This window comes from Brachionichthys hirsutus, chromosome 12 (assembly GCF_040956055.1).
Source record: "Brachionichthys hirsutus isolate HB-005 chromosome 12, CSIRO-AGI_Bhir_v1, whole genome shotgun sequence".
Lineage (NCBI taxonomy): Eukaryota > Metazoa > Chordata > Actinopteri > Lophiiformes > Brachionichthyidae > Brachionichthys > Brachionichthys hirsutus.
Genome location: NC_090908.1, coordinates 9,584,173 through 9,607,143, shown reverse-complemented (window position 1 = coordinate 9,607,143; position 22,971 = coordinate 9,584,173). Strand labels below are relative to the sequence as shown.

Genomic DNA, 22,971 nt, shown 5'->3' with positions numbered 1-22,971 from the left:
TCATATGAAAAAACGAATCCAAATATGCTAAACAGAGAGTATTTCTCAGCAAAAATTAGTTTCCATATTGCGCAAAAAGCTAAAACAAGATTAAAGGGCACCACAAAACCAAATGCATAGAAATCCTCGAAGGGTGAATCTAAAGCAAAAGGATTTCTGTTTAGGTTTTCAAACCCATTTCTTGATCCACCTATCAGAAAATATTACCCGTGAAGCACCGTTCAGATTAAAAAGAAAGACTCTTACAGCAGACAATAGTCATTAGTAAAGTAAATCAAAGTCATTTCTTAAATAAAGGGGCACAAAATATATGGTGTGATTCAATTCAACATTGTTGGAATCATTCTAGAGGATTATAATAATAAAAAATAAACCAACAATGTTAACCTATAAAAATCAACTGAATCATTATTGTGTACAGATTGTGGCATTTTGTCTCCATGAGTTGGTTCAGGTTGTAGGCAGATCGTAGATGCGCTTTGGCAGTTTAATCACAATGATGCGAGTCAAGCAGCCAATTACACGCACAGATATTTGAATTATGAGAGCCCGAGCAAAACAAATGCTTCCTCTCTGCTCGCATCACGTCAGCTGGGTGAAGAGGCATTTATTTAAAAGCTGCCTGCTCTACAGACTATTTTGACATTTCGCTCTCAACAGATCATATGTGAGCTGCCTCTATTAACAGCATCTATTGTTCATAAGAACGCATTTGCATATTGCTTAGGAAAACGCTGCTTTTAAAAGTAATTAGACATAAATGTATCAGCACCCTGGCAGTCAAAACAGAGCTAGTCGGATGCCTCATTCCATTCTGCCATGAATGTTGGTTTCACATCGTGACAGTTTCTAATTCGACCTAGTATGGTTTTAGACAAGAATTAAGTCAGCACAGCCACCTGCTGACAATCAAGGGCCATTTCAAGATTTATGACATTGCGGCGTAGCCGTCAGCCAACGCTGTAGGAAGAAACTACTGTAGAGTGCAAATGTACACAACTGTGCACCGCATGTAACACAAACAGCCAAAGCCTGTCGCACAAACTCCACATCTTCCTGAATCCCGCTCTGCTGTGAGGTGTTTACAATCAAGTCTAAATTACCCAGCTTTTTGTCCCCACCGCTTCGCTGGCATTATTAAACACACACACAAAATATTCATTATACACCGCCGTCGCAGTCACACACGCGCGCCTGCAAAGAGGGAAAGCGAAGCAGTAATGACGGCAGGATGAAATTAATTCATAGGAAAAAGAGCTCGTGAGTGTGGGTGAAGGAGGCAGAGAGACGATGAGAGGACGCCACGTCAATTACATTCAGATATCAGGTCTCAGCGAATTCAAATGAAAACCACTGTGGTGTGATTTTCAAAGAATTAAATGTGTTCAGTGGAGATGCAGCATAAAAATGAAAACCCAAAACAGCATATTAAAATCACTGTTTGGCGACAGCTAGTTTTCTGACGAGGTTATAGCCTGAAAATCTCAGATTGGGCCCATGTAAGTACAACTGAACGTAACAAGTAAGTGGCCTGCTGAGCTCAATTATCAACCCATAAAGCTAGATCTGAACAAAATTCATAAAAAATGAAACCAGCATTGATGGGAGAACTGCAATTTAAAGTCCCATCAGCTTTACCTGCACCCATCGGCTATGATTGTACCCAGAAGATGGCAAAATGGAAAATGGACTATGCTTCTAGAGTGCCTTTCTCGTCTGACTGCGCACTAAACTTTATAATACCAGCCAGCGTTCACCCATTCGGTGACAGAGGCTACCATGCAAGGTGACACCTGCTCATTAGAGGAGGTGATCGGCCACAGAATCATTTCTCCACAGCCTCTGGGAGCAGTCAGGGGCTCAGGACCTTGCCCAAGGACATTTTGGCATGTAGACTGCAGGGGGCTGGGAATGAAAACCCTGAGCTTCTGATAAGTGGATGATCGCTCTACCCCTGAGCTAAAGCTACCCCCAGTAATAGCTAGAAGTGTCGGACTCACACACTAAAGTGTTTAAATGTCAAATCGAATACAAAGCCAAAAGACATGCAACCCCCCCCCGTCCACAGTTGATTCCTGAACACCCACACATAAAAGTAATGTTTATCTGACCACATTTGCACAAAGGATCCACTGTGTTATCATTTATTAAGGTGAATGATGGGGGGGGAGGGGGGGGTTGTACTTGTGTAGCTGTTGCATGCAAATCAGCCTTTCTTTGGACGCAAAATAACAAGGATGAAAACATAGTAATCAGTCATAACAAAATAAGGGACATTTATTGCTATTACAATCACAGTAGTGACTTATAGTTATTGTGGCAGCTGCTCTTAACCGCAACCAAAACACACATTATCACAATTTAAAATGATGTCTTTTGTTTCCAGCTATTGTTGGAAAATTATCTAAACTGATTAAGACAGGCTGGTGGTGACAAAAAACTAAATGTGAACCAAACAGAGGTGAGAACAACCAGGGAGGTTGCATTTATCTCCTGTATCAGGAAGGGGTGGACAGGTGGCGTTCAGGTGCAGCTGTTGTGTTCTGAGTGTTTCCAGACTGCACATGGAAGCTGTTTATCATGATATGTGCTCTAATCCAGATATTCAATGAGGCAGAAGAGACTCTGAGAGCTAACACATTACACAACAAATATATAAGGTGCTTTCATGTCACACCTCCTCACTTGTACTTGAACATATGTGGATGTGGATAAATTAGTGCCACAGACTAAAATAATGAGATCAATCTGCATCAAATTCTCAGGTCAGGATCTACACGTAAGACAGACAGACAACCATTCACACTCAGTATTTTAGATTTTGGACCCTTTGAGTGATTTGATTATGATTTAATGTGAAAGATTTGAGTAAAACAACAGTAAAAATGTTTTTTTTTTCTTCCTGTAATTGGCTTTTGTTGTGGAGCTTGCAGTACTTGACTGTACGGAATAGTGGACAGATGAGCTTGGACATGTAACATTGTCGGGGGGGGGGGGGGTCTCCATCCCCTCACAATGTCAACATAGAAAGTAAGTCCACAGTCTTGTAAAATCTGGCCTATCCTCTCATTGTTTGTCTGCAGCTCTACTTCATAACAAAGTTATAACAAAAGTCAATATTCAATTATTGTGGCCGAGAATAGAGGATGCAATATGCTTCGCAGATTATAAAACTCTTTGGGGGGGTGAATTTGTTTGAGTTTCTTTGTGGAATGCGTTTTCTTAACTCGCACATATTTTATCCAATTCCCCTCAATTTGCTGTGACACCGAAATATTGTGCCAACCCAGCAGTTATTCATGACTGGAAAGGAAAGCGTAGGGTAATGTCGGAAGTAATTAACTTTAAGTTTAAGAACAATGACACGGGCCTGAACAAGCCTGCACAAAGCCTTCCCATCAGACATCATTTAGATGAGAGCATGCTAATGGTGATTTAGTATTGAGAGTGGCTGATTGGCCTTTGCTTGTTCAATCCACTTTGTTTACATAAATAATTTAGAAATTGGCAATTTTAGCCCACCGTGCAAAGATGTAATTGAAAGATGTTCTCCTCCCCCAATCTTTCCCACTTACTGGATGCCATTACAAAATTAAAATATCTGTCATTGTTTCCATCATAATATTTTTAACCAATTTAGGGAGCTTTGCGAAACTAAGCAGCGCTCACAGCCCCCTAAAAATGAATACATCTCCCTCCCTTTTTTTTTTTTTTTTTTTCAGTATAACACGCACAGGAAGTTATTAGCAGCAACATGCTACAGGGAATTAATCAGAGCTATGAGGCAAGCGTTTCGACTAACAAGAGCTGGTTGTTGATTAAATGTTAATGGATGCTGTAACTCATTGTCCTGTTGCTGAAGCTGTGAAGCACACAATCACCTCATATTAAGGAGTAATGATTCTTACTTTGTTGTAATCCAGTGGGATGCAGATAAAGGGAGACCGGAAGTGGTCTCACTTAAACAGTTCTTTTGTAAAGTTCACCACTGCATTTTTATTAACGCCCCCGAAACTTAAGCATATGTTTTTACAGCCGCTTTGCTGGATAAGTGTTGTATGTGTCACAATGGTCTATTTCACCTGCTTCATCCAAGGACCTGTGTGCATGCCAAATAACATGCATTTTCCTTTTGAATTCGTGAAATTTATTTGTTGTTGCGCCTCAATTTTGACTAGAAGCATCTCCACAAAGTCTAACACCGCAGGCGGGTCGAACAATTTCTATGAGGCGTGCTCTCCTGTCGGCTGGCAGCAACAGATGGAAACGCCTTCGTATCGGCTTTGTGTTGTGAGTGTGATGTGAATTTGAATAGGGTTTTGTAGAAAACCTTGCCTGTCAGTCAACAAATGATTTAGAGAGATGATTTTGGATGATAATTGAAGTTTGTTGCCAACCATTCCCTTTCAAATCAAGCCTTGAATGAATGCCCGTTCCTCCTCATTGAGTGCCTTAATACAGAAACGGCCATTGCATTTTAATGCGTCCCCCCAGGTTCTCTGGCCACTGTTCCATTTGCATAAAAAGAAGCAGAACAGAGAAAGACAGTAACGGATAATAAACAATATATATATGTATATTTGCAAAAAGCCAATTTACTGTTCTATTAGTTTTTTTTACCAGACCTGTGTTTTTTTTTTTTTAAGTTTGTGATTCAGGAACAATCACTCGATAGCTCAGTTGGCAGAGCATCAGACTTTTAATCTGAGGGTCCAGGGTTCAAGTCCCTGTTTGGGCGTTGGCCTTTTTACAGGTGGCAGTGGCTCAATGGTTCACTGGTTCAAGTCTTGGCCCAGACAAAAATACGGAGCGTAGACTGGTGATTGGCAAGGGGCCAGTCTACCTCCAGGGTCATCCCGAGAAAGCCCTTGAGCAAGGCACCGACCGACCCTAACTGCTCCGTGCACGCCGGTCATGGAGTGAAAATGTTTGCAACATACGGTATATGACAAAAAGGCTTGTATGCATTGCATTTAAGATGGAATGTATTTTTTGGATGCAATTTGCATTGCCTTTACCGTAAATACACAGAAAATATGTCACCATAAAAAAGTACCCCTTGCATATTGTCTATATTGGCACATTTTTACGAAAGGTTAAATACATTCTGAAACAAGACCAGTGAACATTTTTCAAGGGTTGAAAGCTGCATTTTGATCCGTAAGCTGTCTTTCCTCTTCAGCGTGCCTGAGATCAGCTGCCGGATTCAACAATCCACTCTATCAGAGCTATAGAGTCCATGGCTGCTGCTGTAGATGTGATAAGTCCGTCTAGCAGGACTCTGTGGATGTTTCATGCGCTGTTGGTTTCAGAGTACACTGAGATGCACTGAGATATGTTCATTCTGCATACCATCAATCCGTTTCTGATTGAGATTGCAACTGCAGCATGAGGCTCGTAACTGAATGCAGGTGGTATTGTGGCGAATCCGATGTTTATATGCGTTTTTTTATTCAGATGCTTTTCTAATTCTGCTGAGTGCCTAAATGTGATTTAGCAAACAAATTGGAGATATTTCACACATTTTAGTCTATTTGTTTTTTTCTTTGTAAGATGTTTTGATTCCATATATTTGAGGTGCAGCCCTCCTTTTTTCCTACTCTCTCCACACAGTTGCTCAGCAGCAGGTCATTAAGCATTCATTCCCTCCTATTAAAAGTGAATACACATTTTGTTCTTACTGAGAAATCACGGTGTCCTGGGCTCTTGGCAAGGTGTGGGAAGTCGGCGATGTCTAGTGAGGTGGACAGAAATCCCTGGAGGGATTTGGAGGGGAGGGGGGGGGGGGGGCACTGCTGCATTTCATATGCGCATGCAACCATAAAAGGCAGCATGAAAGCTTCCTATTTCATGAAATGATGAGAAGTTGAAGGTGACAGACAAGATCAAATCTTCCACGAATGTTGAGGTAAACGAAATGAGAATGAAACATTAGCATTTGTAGTAAAATAACAATCTCCAACTGCTGCTGCTGCTGCTGCTTCAACATTAGGATGCCGGTAATGCGATAGGACTAATATGTTGTTTATGGAAAGACTGAGCATGTGTGATTATGTTGTGAGGAAGACGTAGGTGAAAGTGCTGCATTCTAAACCGCCTATTGTTGCTTCATCACCGGATCCAACTGGTTATGTTTTCATGTGGTGTCATTTCCCCCTCCTGTCGATTTCCACCTGCTTGGTGGGATCTGAGTCCGTCTGATAACCATTCCTGGTTCTGAACAAAAGTACCGTATATTTACTAAATTCAATTATTTTTCATATACCTCCTGGGGGTGTCAGGAAAAAGCTAATACAGTAATCAAATAATAAAATCTATGTTCCCGTTTTGGCTTTAATCTACAGTATATCTTTACCTTTAAGTTAAGCTGGATAAAATGGACAAACTAGAAACCTCTTCAATCAGTGAAAATCGTAAAATACAATGGAGTCCAAAGCGGAATACTTACAGTGACCATTTTAAAAGTGATGGTTTGCATTCAACTGTTTGAAATCCTGGACCTGTTTTTTTAGAGACCTGTTTTTTTTTGAGAGAGAGAGACATCTGAGCGTTCGCTCTCATGAAGCGCTTGCAGGCTTCGCTCCTCACCTGACCTCGCAAGGAGTTCTGCTTTGAACTCGATTTGCCCGAGGGAGGAGGACGGGCACACTGAGGGTGTCAGCAGCCATGAAGCATCATCGTGTACTTTTTTTAAAATGCAGTCATCCTTGATGGGGCTACCTGGATTGACATTTCTCCACCTGCCTGCTTATACGAGGCCTGAGCACCAGTCAATAATTGCATTTTAGCTATTATTTCAGTGCCTGATTCTCATAGAATCTTTTCTTTTTTATATATCAGAAGAAAAGCTTCTGTGGTAGCTGTGAGTGTAACTGTAGCCTGGTTGCTGTTTTTCCTCCCTTTTCCACAACAATGTACTGTTTTGACCAGTATTGCCCTGATATGATTGTCGTACACTGCCTTGACTTTACGATGCAGACTGGGACGGCCCGGGGTGGACTGCTACTGTCAGCATGAGAGCGGAGCAGCGGTTCTTCAGCTGCAGTTCCTCATCAATGAGGTAAGCAGTCTTTTTATTATTTCATATGATTATTTTATACATTAAAGGTTTTTTCCTATCATTATTTAAAAGGTGTGTTCTAGAGTAGAACCCGAGTCACACAGGTCAGGAACACCGACTGTCTCTCTTCTTCATTCAGCAGTAATCTGAGCGCTCCCCCTGCGCTCGTCTTTTTTTTTTTTTCTTTCTTTGCCCACTCGACTTCTGTTAGAGCTCACTGGCTCCATCAGCCCACTTCTTTCCTCACTGGCCTACTTGTGATGTGTCTGATGCAAATGGGGGTGGACAGCCCTGAAGAGGTGGGGTGTGCGGGTGTTCATGAGGCAGGTATTGACTTTTAGAGTGCTGGGGTCTAAGTATGCGTGGAAATGCCAGATGTTTCTGCGGGAGCACTGATGGGCCAGCCACTTGGAAACTGTACTGAATTAAACTGAAAAAATAGGGAAGTTACATGACAAAATTAGTTTATGTTGAAGATTTTGTTAATACTATCTCAGCGATCAATTGGGGGTGGGGGGGGGGGGGTCCAAAAATACAGCAGTAAAAGTTCAATTATTTATCGACATGCTGTGGTGTCCGACTGGAGGACTCAAAAACAGGAGTCCAAAAACCAAGGCATTTATTTCAGAACAAGGCTCAGTGCACACAAAGTCAAAAACACAAGCAATGTGGTGCGGGAAGAATAAAGACCACAGCTCTCTCGGGATCAGCTCCTCTCAATTCCTCTGCCTGTCTTCCATCAAAGAAACGTAAAGTTGTATTTGTGTATCGCTACATGACATCACAGTCACCATGACATGTATTTGTCAGCTACAAATGCATCCACACGTCCTTGTGGGGGGTTTTGGTTACTCACCGATCCATAGCAACGTTATTAAAGATGACAGCAGTAGTATCATCCGGGTGAATGCTAGTTACCGTGACTGTTACGTAACTGCCTCTCAGAGTTCACGTTTGGACCACTAGTTGGACATTCTTGGCATGCAGCAGCTCACATATAGATGTGTGCATACACTCTCTCCACTCACACTGACACTCTTATATTAAGGAGCTTTCGGTGTCTGCTGCGGGGCTTCTCATTGGTTAACAGAGTGAATGATAGCGGCGCTGTATGTCAATGCCCTCTCTTGGATTCAGAGTGTGGGCTGTCAGCCGCACCGCTAATGGGTGACTTGCCTATTTAGACTCTTGACAATCAGTGTGTGTAATGCTTTATTCCAATTGGATGTATGAACTCATGATGAGCACATCAATCTTCCCTGCATCAGGTCACACAGTTCAAAACATGTAGGTAAGAATAATCTCATCCTGAGGAAGCGCTCTTTACGAGGACAATATATTGTTGTTGTTTTTAATGTTCAGGAGGGTTTGAAAAGGTTATTTAATGTGTTTGTTTGCCAATCATGAATGCATTACTGTACCTCACTCGTGTATTGCCTTTTTATACTTACGAATTGAAATGTAATGAAACCCTACAGATAGTTTTACTGTTGACAATTCACATACCGGTAAATATAAATATAAATAGTACACATAAACACAGTTGCAGGTAGTCCCTCGATGCAGGTTTTTATTTTAACCATGCTGGGCGCTGAACCGTCACCCAGATGCCTCGGCTGTGAGATAATCACTGTATAATGGGGCGGTGGTCTCGGATCTCACCCCATCTGTCTGGCATGATTTGATCATTAGCTGCTTCTTGAGGTGACAGAATCTGTCAGCATTGCAAAGAGTATTCAAAAATCATAATTTGACAGTTGCTCTGTGCATGCAAACCACCAGAACTGATCATGAATGACGCGGATCGATGCATAGGGTTGTTTTCTATTGTTCCTTATATAGGGCCATGGCTCAACAGAGTTCATCTGAGTTAGATTTATTTATTATGACCTGACTACCAGTTTTCCATCACACATTTCTTTTGTGTCTGTCTTGTCCTGTAAATGTTGACAGTTGCAATTTGAACTTTTTTGGACCCTTTTCCAATGTGGTTTATACTGCAAATGGCAAATAAACTGAACTGAATGAGGATTAGATGTGTGGCGTGAACTCCACAGTGATAGTAAGCAAACAATTTGCAACGACAAGTAAGCAAATGGGTTAATCTTGCATGGAATGTGTTATTCTGGAATAGATACAAGTTCAAATAGGATAATGAAATGAAGAAAAATAATAGGCCGATTAAATATACAAAGAAAAGACTCTTGTTATAAATAACACATATAAAACACATGCTCAGATTTACCTTTACACTATGATACAGTACCACCAGAAATGAGTTGGCTCCAAATTGCAAAACATTTCCTTCCCTGTGAATGTTTAATCAGATTTAAATTTCAAAAATTCTCAAATCATTTAATTTGAGGTTTTGGGGCAAAGTGAAAAAAAACCCCCAATCGTTCATCAAGCGTTCTAATTTCCTTAAATTACCATGTAATCATCAGCACACACCCCATCAGTCAGAGCTGACATGCCTGAGTAGCGTAATGTATTTATAGGTTTATAGGAGAGAGGAGGGTATCGAACAAAAGGGCAGAAAATGCTCAAATAATTAGACTGCTCATAAAAGCTTTCATTCCTGCTGAAATTATCTACTAAGATCAATTATTTATCATTAATGCAATGATGCAAGAATCACAGCAGAGAAAATCTAAATTTAGAAACAAGATGTTGGTGGGGGAATCAGTTAAACAGATTTGGAAAAGTCCTCAAAACATCCAATTTACACTAATTAGGGCTTTTTTTCCTGTGCAGAATGAAAGGTGTGTAAAGTACTAATTTGGAGATCTGAGTCCCATAAATAAGCTTGCAATCATAAAAAAAAATTGTTTTCTCCAGAATAAAGTCTGTACAGTGAAATGTTGTCATTTTCCTCTCATCCAGTCCATAGTTAATATTTCTGAAACATTGCAAGACTACCTAAATGCGGATTTTTCTCAACATTCTGTAAAAGTGAAACATTTGTTTGGTGCTTGTGTCGATCCATTTATTGAGAACAGACTAACTCGTCAATGTGTCTGCTGGTTTTGCGGGTTTGGAGTTCTTTCTGGTTAAATGCTCTGCCTGCATAGAACATCGAGGATGGCTGTTCATTGTTACGTATTTATTTTTATTGTGTTAATTTGTTAATTTCATGACTGCATTGCACATGACGAAGCTCTCTATCAGTCCCTCGACCCATCAGTAAAAATAGCCTCCATGTTAAATTATTCATTGATAACATTTCTTCAAGAACTACATTTATTTCCTTTGATTTAATTCTAACTCTCTCTGCTGCTGTGTCTGTTATTGTTCTATTTCTACATTCTAAACACAAATGTTTGAGCTCCATACATTTATTATAATGCGTCACAGTCAATTTAATGAAAAGGTACTTCACAAAAGAAATACCACTACAATGTGTTACTCATGTACTTCATATTAAATTTAAAACATTTGTTTAAATGTGGTATCTATGACGATCTATCGCTAATATTTCCCTTTCTGGCCTTTAGGGGGCGCTGGTTACAGCCTGTGCAGACGATACACTACATTTGTGGAATCTCCGTCAGAGGCGGCCGGCTGTCCTGCATTCACTTAAGTTCAACAGAGAAAGGTAAATATGGTTAGTTCCATTAAATAAAACCACATGCACGCGCACGCATAAACACACACACACACACACGCACACAAAAGTTGTACACTCAAGGTATTGCTCTAAATTCGTAAGAGGTTCATTCAATCTTTCTCCCCTGCTAAGGTTTGAATCTAAGTTCTAAACCCCTAATAATTTAAAAGTAGGAGAAGATGAAGAAATATAAATCTTCAATTTCTATCATTCTAACTATGATAATCTGGTCAGGAGACACGTCCCCTCCATCCAGGCACATCCTCGCTCCCTCTTCCTCTCCACTGTTTTGATCAGACCTGCACCGTTTCAGGCACAGTGGTGCTACCATTAAAACATTTGGTCATGCATAAATGCATCCAAAACAGTAGCATCCTCTGTAGGAAAAGAGCCAAACTGAAGTCTGTGTAAATCAAATGAGTCAGTGACCTGGCAGGACGAAAGAGGACGTGTCAATAACAAGTGAAGTGTCCAACCAAGCGTGCAGAGATTTAGGGTGTTTTCTCATAGAGTCCGTCATCTTTAGGAGAAATAAACTCACCAACGGAAAAGGTAATCGTTTCTATTTCTGGTCCAGTTTATCTCAGATGGATCTCAGTCCTCTCGCTGTTCACAACAAAATATCACTATGTCTGCAAATTCTACATGCCATATCTCCTGAAAACGTTTTTTGTCTGCAGTGCATTCCTGATGAAGCCTCTCACTTTCATTTGTACGGTAAATTGGAGTGAAACCTGTGCCTGCGGTTTCCTGGCAGTTGTCATCGAACACGTTCCTTTACTCTGACCCCGCATAAGGGTCCCTGATTTCAAAGGAGAGAGTTGCGTTTTCCTGCAACACAAATTGCAGTGGCAGCTACAGTATGTTCTCAATCAATGATCCAGGGGTAACCTGACCACTGCAGAATTAGGACTCGTAAGCCGTGGAGGGGAAAAGCCTGCTGAGTACTCAAATCAATTCATTTTTATTTTCCATAGCGCCAGATCATAACAGAAGGTTATCTCAAGGCACTTTACAGATCTAGCAGGGAAAGACCTGCGGGGAAAACCAGAACCCAATTTGTCTCCACAAGAGCAAGCACTTTGGAGAACTCATAGTGGGCGGCCATCTGTCTGGACAGGTTGGGTTGAGAAAGACAGTTAAAAAGACAAAGTGACAATGACAGAGAGGGACAGGCAAGGACAGGTAGGAGGAGTTAAAACAAAGAGAGGGATGAGAGAGTGATAGAGAGACAGAGAGAACAGGAGCAGATAAAAACATCATGTATTTACACTCCATCCAGCGAAGTACAACATGTAGGCTGCAAGTGCACGACTACATGCAAGCTCAACTGCAACTGATATGCCTTGAATATGCTGTGTAAAAAAAACATAGCAAGTTTTTGTCTGTAGGCACACAAACACACACACACACACACACATGCACAAAATGATTATTTAAGAATAGCATTTGCTATTAGAAAGAAAATTAAATAAAGATGAGTCTCACGCTAAATAAAAAACCTCTTATTTGTGGATGGCTCAATGTGTTTGCAATAAATGACAAAAGACAAGACATTACAAAAACAAATAGCTCCTTTTCCTTTATGCTAATAATTGTCACTTCCTTTGTTTAATCTATGCTTGGTGAAAATGTTCGTATAAGAACTAAGAGGGTTTTTCTATATTCAATTTCTGCTGCTTGCTGTCTTTTTGTAAAAATTCTTGGCACACCAACTGTAAATTTATTTCCACGTTATGCACCTGAGTCATGTGCAGGGACATTTATATAATGCTGCATTTCATGAGCCCGAGGCCATCAGGTTCCTGGAACGCACAACAGTAATATTTATTCTGCCATACTCATTGTGCATCTTATTTCCCTTATAGTTTCTTTCAGTTTGGTCCAAAAATGTCCATATTATAAAAGTCTTTGTCCTTAATCTTCCTTCATTTTTTTTTTTTTTTAGCCCAGTGTAAATTTGTTATGACCGTATGATGAAGAGAATTCACAAAGTCAATCAACATCTCGAATCTTGAATCTTGAATCTTTGTGGCTGAAGGACGGAATGGCATTAGGCGTAAAATTTTGCCAGAATTAAGCATGCAATCAACTAGAAGATTGATTTGCTGTGGCGACCCCTGACGGGACAAGCCAGAAGAAGAAGAAGACGAAGAAGAAGAAGATGATGAGGATCCAGATCACCATGCGGATGGTGTGAATCTAATTATGAGGGGAATGAGCTGCTCGGTGGAGGTCTGCGCTCTCTGACTCATTTTCGAGTGGTTGTTAGGATTAAAAGACTTAAGCTGAGTCACAGGTTCCATTTTCTCTCTGTTGACTATTTCCATTGCGAGAGCGGAGCAAGTCAGACAGAATAATCTCACTGGATAAAAAGCACACATATCACATAAACCTTGATTAGTGGCACTCAATGCACTGGCGCCTTAAAGGATAATAGGATGGATTAGTTTGTTAAATCCATGTAGTGTCTGCAGATGTTAAAGAAATGAATTTGGCGTCTGAAATGCAGTGGAGGGGTTAAAGTCATTAGCAGTCTGCGGAAGAACTGCAGATATTTTTCCTCATTAAAATTTCAAAGATATAAACTGATGATTTCTATAATCCAAAGACCCAACAGGCACTTTCAGGCAGTGATGGCTTCCTCTGTTGATTCCAGCCCAGACATGGTGCTTGCCATGACTTTTAAGTGAGTTTGACTGGTACATTTTAACATTTAATATTTATTATGACATCATTAATAATCAGAGGAATAATCTTTTATTTTATTTTTTATGAAGGTACGTCACTAGAAACCAGGAAAAATAAAGCTAAAAAGAAATAAAAGAAGCATCACATGCTAGTCAAAGTAAAAAGAATCAGTTCTATATCTTAGCAGCTGTGGTTCATGTGCCCACGCAGACATCCAGAAGTGAAGGTGAGGTGTAATGTGTATCAGCCGTGCTGAAAAACTTTAAGCCTTCCCACCTCTCTCGTGGTGCGATGCCGCAAGATACAGAACCAGCTGCTCTCAGCAGCAGAGCAGTGATTTATGTTCTAAAACAAGAAGAAAAGGGCCATTATGAGTCATCCATCAGTGGCGGGGCAGTGAGTTGTCATTTAGCTCTAACTCTTAACTGAAGCTCTGATAATTGGCACCCTAACACAACTTCGGGATCCAATTGGAGTAAAATTGGAGACAGTGGAAATGGTGGAAAGATGAGCTTTTGTGATAATCATCTGACAGCAGCTCATGGTTGCCACCTCTCCTGGATTCTTGCCGTTAGGCATTTCCTGTCTTCTTTTTCACATTAGAAAGTTTTATTGAAGCTAATCATAGCTAACATCTTTACTAATGGGCCTATATTGATGCTCCTGATGTGAACATGAAATATCTGCATCTTTAAGATCATGAATGTTCCTCAATCAGCGGTCTAACCCCAGGAGCCATATCCCAGCAAATCATTCTTTGTGTCATTTTTATGTTTGATAATTATAAATGTTGTGCAACTGTATTCTCCTTTGTCAATTGTTTTCTTTAAATAACTAGATGAATCACAAATATTTTTCTTTTAGATAAACCTAACTTCCACAAGCCAACTGTACCAACTACAAGTTTCACATAATGGCTTGGATTTTATCTTTTGTCGTGATGAGCCAGTTATCTTTTAATTAGGACACTGCCTTAAAAACTATGTACATTTGGTACACAATACATTTTATGATAGACAGATAACTATTAACTTTTTCTCTCTCCCTCTCTCTGCTGGCTATAAGGCCTTAAACATTTTTACTGAATTGACTACCATCTTGTTCTTATTCTATACCTGGCTAAAAAGCACTCGGCGAGCGCAAACCTCTGCCAAGCAGCTCATTTCCCTCATAACTGGATTTACACTATCCACATGGTGATCTGGATCATCATATATTGTTCTTGGTATCTTGGGATATAAATTCGACCAAGACCATCTTCCTGCTAACAAACACCGTCCACAACATAACATCCATGGGGAAGGTAAAAATCGTGCCACATGAAGAGTTGGAAGATTCTAATGGTATCCCCGCCTGGAACAGTTAATCTGTGAGGATGGGAATGGAACTATGATTGGAGACGATCTACCTGCTGAAGATCTGTTCATTCTGAATCTTTGTATGTCTGTTTACATACAAAGATTCAGAGCATTTAATTGGCTTTAGCATCTTGACCTTCATTGTGTTGAAGGTCAAAGCATCTTGCAATACAGGATTAATCTCAGTCATCAGTGATTCCCTGTGTAAGACAGTGAGTCCATTGATTTTAAGGGACTTTGTTTCACATTCTAAGTATGTCATTTTGTTCACACAGCTGCTACAGGCAGATCAGACCGTTTTCTGAAAGGTAGCTTTAAAGCCATGTATGTCCTTTACTCTCTAAACTTAAAATGGATATGTTCAAAAATGTCATCCGCATCTTTGGAGAGAAAAAGGCTTTTCATTTTGTGTCATGATTTGATCAATAATATCCGAGAAAACGCTACATCAGAGCCAGTGCAGAGAAACTCTTTTATATACTGCCAGCAAAATTCTTCCTGAAGCAGAGGTTTAATGTTCTAATGTTCTCATGCTCATTCTCTTTTTCTTTGTTCCTTGTTCCCCAGGATCACGTTTTGCCACCTTCCCTTTCAAAGCAAATGGCTGTATGTGGGGACGGAGCGTGGAAACACACACATCGTCAACATTGAGTCCTTCGTTTTATCTGGATATGTCATTATGTGGAACAAGGCCATTGAACTGTAAGTTGCTATTGCTGCAAACATAAATGCAAAAACATTGAATTTGAGGATGATGCTGCTGCTGGTTTGAACAACAGTGGGTAAATTGATTAGCAGCTTAATCAGTATGGTTTAAATATTAGTAGGTAACAAGATTCTATATCTTCGATGGAGCCCTAATGCATTTCAATATGGAGCTCTTATGATTTAAGCAGGCGGGATTTTCATGCTTCAAATATCAAATGTAAACACTAGATAAATCTTTCCAATGACTTAATAATATCTAACAAAACTTTACTCGCAAATGTTTCTCCCTTCTAGGAAACACAGTATTAGTGAAAAACGAAATGAGACGTGAAGATTAATGTTTTCCATAGTGCATTAGGAAACGACTATGATAAAATCACAGGGAGTATGGAATTCAAAGCAGTTATTTTTAGTTGCGGTGATTTTCGGCTCACGTTGGAGCCATAACCTCAAGCGTGACTCATTTGTTGACGTTGTACTTTTATTCGTTGTGCATGTTGACTTTGTATTTGACATAAGCTGCAGATTGACAGCGTCAAGTGTCATTCAATATGTGGCTGAGGCTCCGTTGAATTGTTCGCCCATTTGAGCTTCCTGGCTTCACCCACCTACGCCTGTTCTTCTGGTGTTAGCCTGACATGCCCCCCCCCCCCCCCCCCTCGGCTGCACCGTCAGTCAGTCACACTCACACCAAGCCATCTTGTTGCCTTGTGACAACCCAAACTAAAGTGTGCCGCTATGACACCGATGTGCGTGTGTGGGAGGGCTGCCAGTCAATCATGAAGTCTAGCAGGCTGTGGCCGTTGTGATTTTTGATTTGTTGATTCTCAACAGATTGTCAGTCAAGATTGAGGACTTTCCATTTTCTGTGGTGGGTTAATTTGCTTGGTGGTGGCTTAGCCTAATGGAGCGACAAACTGCAATGCAAACTATGCAACCGCTAGCTCAATAAATGCAGTATAATGAATTGTGAGGAGAGTAGTCTGTGTTGCCATTTAAAACGATGCCAACAGAGGGTGTCGGACCTGAGACGTCAGGCTTTGGTGATCTTCAACAGAGACGCGACGGCCCCATTAAGTTAAATTATATATAGGCAGTGCTGTTTCCGTGTGCCAAAAGAAACATGCCTTCCACCTGGAACCTGTAAGAGGTTACGTTATGATAGGCCACAGGAGGCAAACCTGCACTGAACATACGATACGCTTTTTTATTAATCTGCACAGTTTCAAAACATCATCATTGCAGATGGTTAGAAACCGAGTAGCAACAATGCTGTTCAGGCTAAGCTACGCACTCAATAGGCTTCTCAGCACTCCATATTGTGTTGTGATTAAAACATAAACTGTGGTGTATTCTGGGTTTATTTTATTTTTTTACCCTCAGCGCTCTCCACCTTTCATGATGAGATGAACTTAAAGTAATGGCTCTTCTCTTCAACACGCTATCGAGGTTCCGGGGAGGCTCGTAGTTTGGCTGGGGAGGTTTTTATCTAAACATGAATAGAGATGAGGAGAGACTTTTTGTTTTCCCTCCGGTGGAACATTCAGAGAACAACGGAGAGAACTCATCCACTCATTCCACTGTGTACAAACAACACAATGTGAGTCATGCACGTGTGTGTCTTCACACTTGTGCGTATATTTGTGTTTGCGGGGCATTGTGAGTCATTCGCAGATGAATTAATTTGATACAAATCCAAGTATTCTCTCTTGAACAGAATCTGTTATAGCAACAATTCAAGTGGAGCCAGTTGCACCCGAGCAGGAACGGCCGGGCTCTCATTGAAATTCAAATGGGATTGCAACACGTTTAATAAATAACTTAATCTTCAGGAGATTCATTCCAAAACCAGATTTAAAAAAAATGCAGGAAAACACAGTGCTAGAGGGCGACTCCAAGATGAGCGGAGTTGTGTTCATGTCTAGCACCGTGTCAGCGGCAATCAATATTAGCATAATTGGCTACTCTGCTGTTTAAGTTGCAAAATAAGCAGCGACCTCCCATGCCCACAAATATGGTATAATATGAATAAATAATATATGGAAAAAGAAGCAGCATCCAGAGGAGGAGGGACAATTGTAATATGTCTGCAAAATATCTATCCCGAGTATGAAACCTTTGTGGAAACCATAGTTCTGCTGATTTTCTAGAACAACAACCTTTTTGTACTCTAATTAAAGCTATTCTAAAAGAGAGCTAACTCAAAGCACTCATTACTTTATTTAAATATGTTTTGACCCACATCTGTTTGTCAGTTAGTTTGATTGGATCATACATAAACGTCCGGACTGAGAAAGAAATCCAGAAATTTTATCACGGTTCTTTATAAAGTGATGGATTGTGTTTTATTTTTCTATCATGGCTATAGCGGTTTTTATGCAAAACCAAAACAATATAAATAAATAAATACATTTAAATATATATATTTTAAACTATAGAACCAGTTTCCTTTGTACAATTTACTAATCTATCTGAACCAATGTGTTTTGGTAACGTGATCACATGATGTATCATCTCTTCAAATAAATGCTTCATGTACTTAATTGTACTTAAATGATTTAAACGAGCTTGTTGTATCTGCAGCTGCCCTGCCATAGGCCTTTGTGGTTATGAATAAAGATGAGATTAGCCTTCATTGATTTCAGGATTTCAGGAAAAAAATTCCTTGTTATTTACTGCTTTCTAATGGTGATGGGTTGCCATGGCTCCACTGGTCTCGCTGCATCTCTGCCGCTTATGTTTATAATTAACAGCCATTTAAATCTTTCCAAACAGTATGTTTGCAGCAAAAAAAATAATATTTCTTTATATACACACTTTACACTCATTTACATCTTTGTTCTCCCCTCTTAATTTAATACATAAAGCTTTTTTGTGTACTGTATTGCCATTTACTGCAAATTCTCCAGTATGTACACCTGTTGATTATCACAGTGGAGCCGATTCACTAATGAATTGGGGAAATATGGGGTGATTTCTACATCTATTGAGCCCCAAAAAGCTGATTTATTTAACCATTGATCTTTTCACTAATATAGTTTGGTACTTTACAAAACACAGGGACAACAATACCTTGAATTAAGACATTTGTTCAGTTGGTAGAGTAACAATACCATTACATAAATACTCTAATTAAGCTTGTAGTTCTAAAATCACCACACTTTACCAGCATAGCATTTGCAGTATGCACACTTCAGTGATTTGAAACAGGGCCAATATTGTGCCTCAAAAACACTGCAGATGCAGAAGTCTGCTATTTACCTTTAAGAAATGTGAAAGTCATGTGTTGTATAATTCATCTTCAGACATATTGCTGCACCTACAGGAACTTTGGCAAGCATCATTTTTCTTTGAACATCCTGCATCGCTTTGTACCCATTTCAAAGAGCGGCCTTGTGAGCTGAGATGAAAACGTTTATCAGGTGTCGAAAAGTCAGTCAGACGCTTACATACGACTGTATGTTTTTCTCTGCAGAATAAACGCTGCTGTGTGTGTTCACCCACAGGAAATAACCTTCTGCATTTCATAGCAAGCCTTCCTCCTTATTTATAGCCATCTCTAAACAAAATGCATAACTGCTTGGAACCTTTTCCTCTCAAACATCTTAATAACTTGTTTTCCTATTAAGAACTTAGGGACAGCCACAACAGCTGCATTTGTTAAAAGTGCATATGCACGTAATATCAGAAAGTGTATTTCAGCTTAGCACCTTATCTGTTCTGGATGGTTGGTGCAGCAAGATTAGCGTCTGGCATTCAACCATTATGACACTTCCTTGATTGGACAGGTGTTGTGCATTACGGATGGTGTGTTGATACCTTAGCTAATGCCTAATTTAACTGCTCAACAGAATTGTACTGGAGCTTGCTATAGTTTGTGTTGTTATCACCGTCTGGCAGGAGGCATAAGTAAATGGGTTCATCTTGGCTGTGAGTCATACATCCGCTATTTTAGATCCGATCGCATTTCAACCACGTTGCTAAAATGTCCTGATTGTAGACTGCTACGCTACAGCGAAGCTCACTGGTGGCCAAGCATGCCTTGTTGGGTTGTTTGGCTCTGGGACGCAGTGGGAAATGGTGATACAATGACTTTCACAGCTGCAAATTCTGGATGGGAGAACATTTCATTATTTAAGCATGAGATCCCTGCTTCTGCTTGTTTAATTTATGATGCTGGCCGAAAGCTGTGACTCTCTGAGGTCAGAATTGTGAAATACTTGTCCTTTGTGTTTATTATTTAAAAATCAAACTCTAGCCTATGCTCCAGTCTTGGTAATATAAGTATATCATGGCCGTGACCTAAGAGGATGGGCTAAGTATGACTTCGCATCGCATAAAACATTCAGGCAGCTGCTGGGTAGAGAGCTAAGCAGCTCTTAATGACGTCCGTGTGTGGCCTAATTTCTTAACGCGCCACAGTGACATTTCAAAAAAACGCACCGCGAAAAGTTTTCGACTCATTAGTGCCATGTTCTCTCTGAATGTAGATGTTTCACTGCGCTAATGTTTTTCACCTTTCTTCTTAATGTTCCTTCTTGTCACAGATCAACTAAAACTCATCCAGGACCTGTGGTTCATTTGAGTGACAGCCCAAAGGATGAAGGCAAGGTGCGTAAGCAGATCAAATATGAACTGTCAACACGCTATCCCTTTCCCACTTGCCTGCCTCAAATTAAATCCCTGCCTTGTTTTTTCCCTGACACAAGCCTTTTTTTTATATCTTCATTCTTTTTTTCCATCTTCCTCTGTGGCTCACAAAAAGAAAACCTCTCTGTACCGCATTCTTTTTGCTGTGATATTATTTATGCTCCTCCATCCCTTGGATTTTCACATGTATGTAAAAAGGGGAAGGGACAAGGTGTTTAACCTTGCAGTTATAGATGGATGAGCCTGTTGGGGGTCAAGCTTCAGTCAAATTGGAAGGAGTAGCAGGTGGATGTTCCTGTAAAGGAACTAGGGTCACTGGGGAGTTTACTGATTTCCCAGTGGCTTTTAGTGCTTTTCTGTGTGAAATCAGACTCAACAAGCTGGGAAGACGTAGAAATGTAGGACATGTTTACAGCGGATGTCACACAGTATTATCACCCACTGTAAGAAATGATGTTTTGTACAGAATTAAAAAAAAAAGAGAGTAAATCAATTCAATCATTTGTGCGTGTGTTTAAGCCACAAAATCCAATAATGACCCCACTGGTGCACATAATGGAGGTGCTTCTACTTGTTATTGGTAGGAATTCATTCAGAAACTGGACTGAAGATCCAATTTTAAAGTTTTTATAATGAGAAGAGAAATCTTAGACACCCTGCGTCCTACTATTAACAGTATTTAGTTTGTCTATTTTCTTTCCCAGGGATTTTACATTAACAAGGCAAACTACCTTCTACAAGCAACTTGCAGATACATTATGGAAGGACAGCACAGTTTCGGTTTTCTTTTCCGTAAATGTAGGTGTGCTACAAGCTCGGTGATTGAGTCAGTGTTCACGATACTATATCAGCAGCCTGACAATAGCTTGCCTAAACTGAAGACTAACGTTATTAATGTTAGCTTCAATTATGCTAATGAGAATTTGATTTTGTAGTGTTGTTAAATGCGCTTCGTATCAAATGGCTCTTTATCATGTAAATCATAAGACCTTGCAGATTTATTCATGCATGCCAACTTAGATCTGAATCAACATGACAAAAATGTATCGGGATACACTGCATTCATTTATGCATGCCAATGTATCTGCTACCAGGACACCCACGCGACCCAAGTCTTACCTTTTGTTATGTGTGCCTGTTTTTTTGTGACTGATAGTGTTACTAATATAAAGCTATACAGAAATGTGAAAACAGTTTCTAAAACTAGCATGAGGCATTCCTTTGCCTCTGGAACACTGGTTTCTTGTTGTTTGTCTCGTCGCACCGTTTTTCCTCTCAGCAGGGGAGCCGTTTCCTCCACTCTGTCTTTAAGGCTGTGCATCTTCAAGATAACTTCTCATATCCTCTGATCTTTGCTCAGTGTTGCTGCTCTCCCCACTTATCCTGTGTGGTCTCTTGTGTCTGTGTGTGTGTGTGTGTGCCTTTTTATTGTGTTTAAGGCAGCTTGTCTTCAGCGGCAGCTTCTAAGTGCATCACTACTGTGGGAAAGAAGCTATGTGCAGGAGTTTGTGTGTACGGTATATGAATGAAAGTGTTTTGCATGCTGTTGTGTACTTTAATGCACTTGTGCTTTGTAAATCAGTAAATCTATTGGCCTTTTGTTTAACTGTCACTATATGGGCAGTGTAGATGAAAACAGCCAATTATCAAATGCGATATGAATGAGAAAGCTGAAGGAATACAGAGGCTTGTTATTTTTTGTAGAGGGCCACAGGCAAAACAGCTCCCCACACAATACAGCAGAGTGTATAATTATGGAAATTGCAATGGTACTGTTGGTGCAGGCGGCGCTTATCATCTCATTTTAAGCAAATGAAAATACATTTAAAATGCCTTGTTTTGCATTTCTTTCCATTACAGCTGCTTGTAGGCTTCGAGAGCGGGACAATCGTACAGTGGGACCTGCGGGTCAAGAAGGCCGACTTTAGAATCTACTATGATGAGGTGAACTCCTCTTAACACTCCTCCTCAGGCTGCAAAAAAAGAAACGGGTCCTTTATTTCTCGTGATTTCCAACAAGGTTTTTTTTTTATTGTGTTTTTCTCGTGATGTCCACTTCCCTTCCATCCAGTTACAGCGTTTTGAATAAGAACCACTGTTTTTAGTGCTCAGCTCGTACCGGTGTTCCATACATCTAGTTCTCCAGCTGTGGTGTCAAGAAGGGAGAATCTGCCTTTTCCAATATTATCAATCCACATATCTTTATAGTTAATTGCTTTGCATATACATATTTTTATCATGTGATCATGTTGATCGCATTGATATTAGAGATATAATATATATTCGGACATGTCACCTGAGAAGATTGCAGTGCATGCAGTCACGCAGACAAACACACTCTCAAGCACACAGATGTCTTATTCAATCTATTTCCCCCCCTTGTGGTCTCAAACCCAATTTGATATTTTCGCCTTGTGGCACTGATCCTCCGCATTCGTTGTCTGAAGAGTCGCATCCTGCTCACATTCATTAATGTGGTTTTGTGTGCATTACAAGGCTTCTCCGGCTCACGTCTCTTCTGCTGACAACAAAAACAAGACAAGTTTCCTCTCTAAAAGACATGCAGGTTTTACTTTGCTTTTTTATGTTGTGGACATTTTCTTTTCTTTAAAGGGTTTGTGTCAAAAAAAAAAGCCTGTCGAGTAATAACCTTTATGAAATCGAGCATCAAGCCTTTCTTTATCGTCAAATGTCTAAGCTTTTTGGGCGATGCCCTTTCAGTCATGACACTATCACCAGCAATTAACCTGTTTCCAGGTCTTTTTTTCCCTCTATGCTTTACTTAGACATGTCCAAACTGGTTTAAAATGTTTGGCTGATTATTATTGTTTGACTGGCTGCCCCCCCCCCCCCCCCCCCACACACACACACACACACTTTTTTTGGGGAATCTTAAC

At 40.2% G+C, this 22,971-nt stretch overlaps 1 protein-coding gene across 1 annotated transcript in view; it reads left to right on the top strand.

The window, feature by feature from the left end:
* The window catches only part of stxbp5l (syntaxin binding protein 5L), an 85,572-nt gene that overhangs the window by 31,887 nt on the left and 30,714 nt on the right, over window positions 1-22,971 (top strand). Inside the window, exons 3-7 of the mRNA XM_068746118.1 lie at window positions 6,979-7,060; window positions 10,555-10,655; window positions 15,284-15,418; window positions 19,972-20,035; window positions 21,935-22,018. Of these exons, the coding sequence (XP_068602219.1) occupies window positions 6,979-7,060; window positions 10,555-10,655; window positions 15,284-15,418; window positions 19,972-20,035; window positions 21,935-22,018 (466 nt within the window). The remainder of the gene's footprint in view (window positions 1-6,978; window positions 7,061-10,554; window positions 10,656-15,283; window positions 15,419-19,971; window positions 20,036-21,934; window positions 22,019-22,971) is intronic.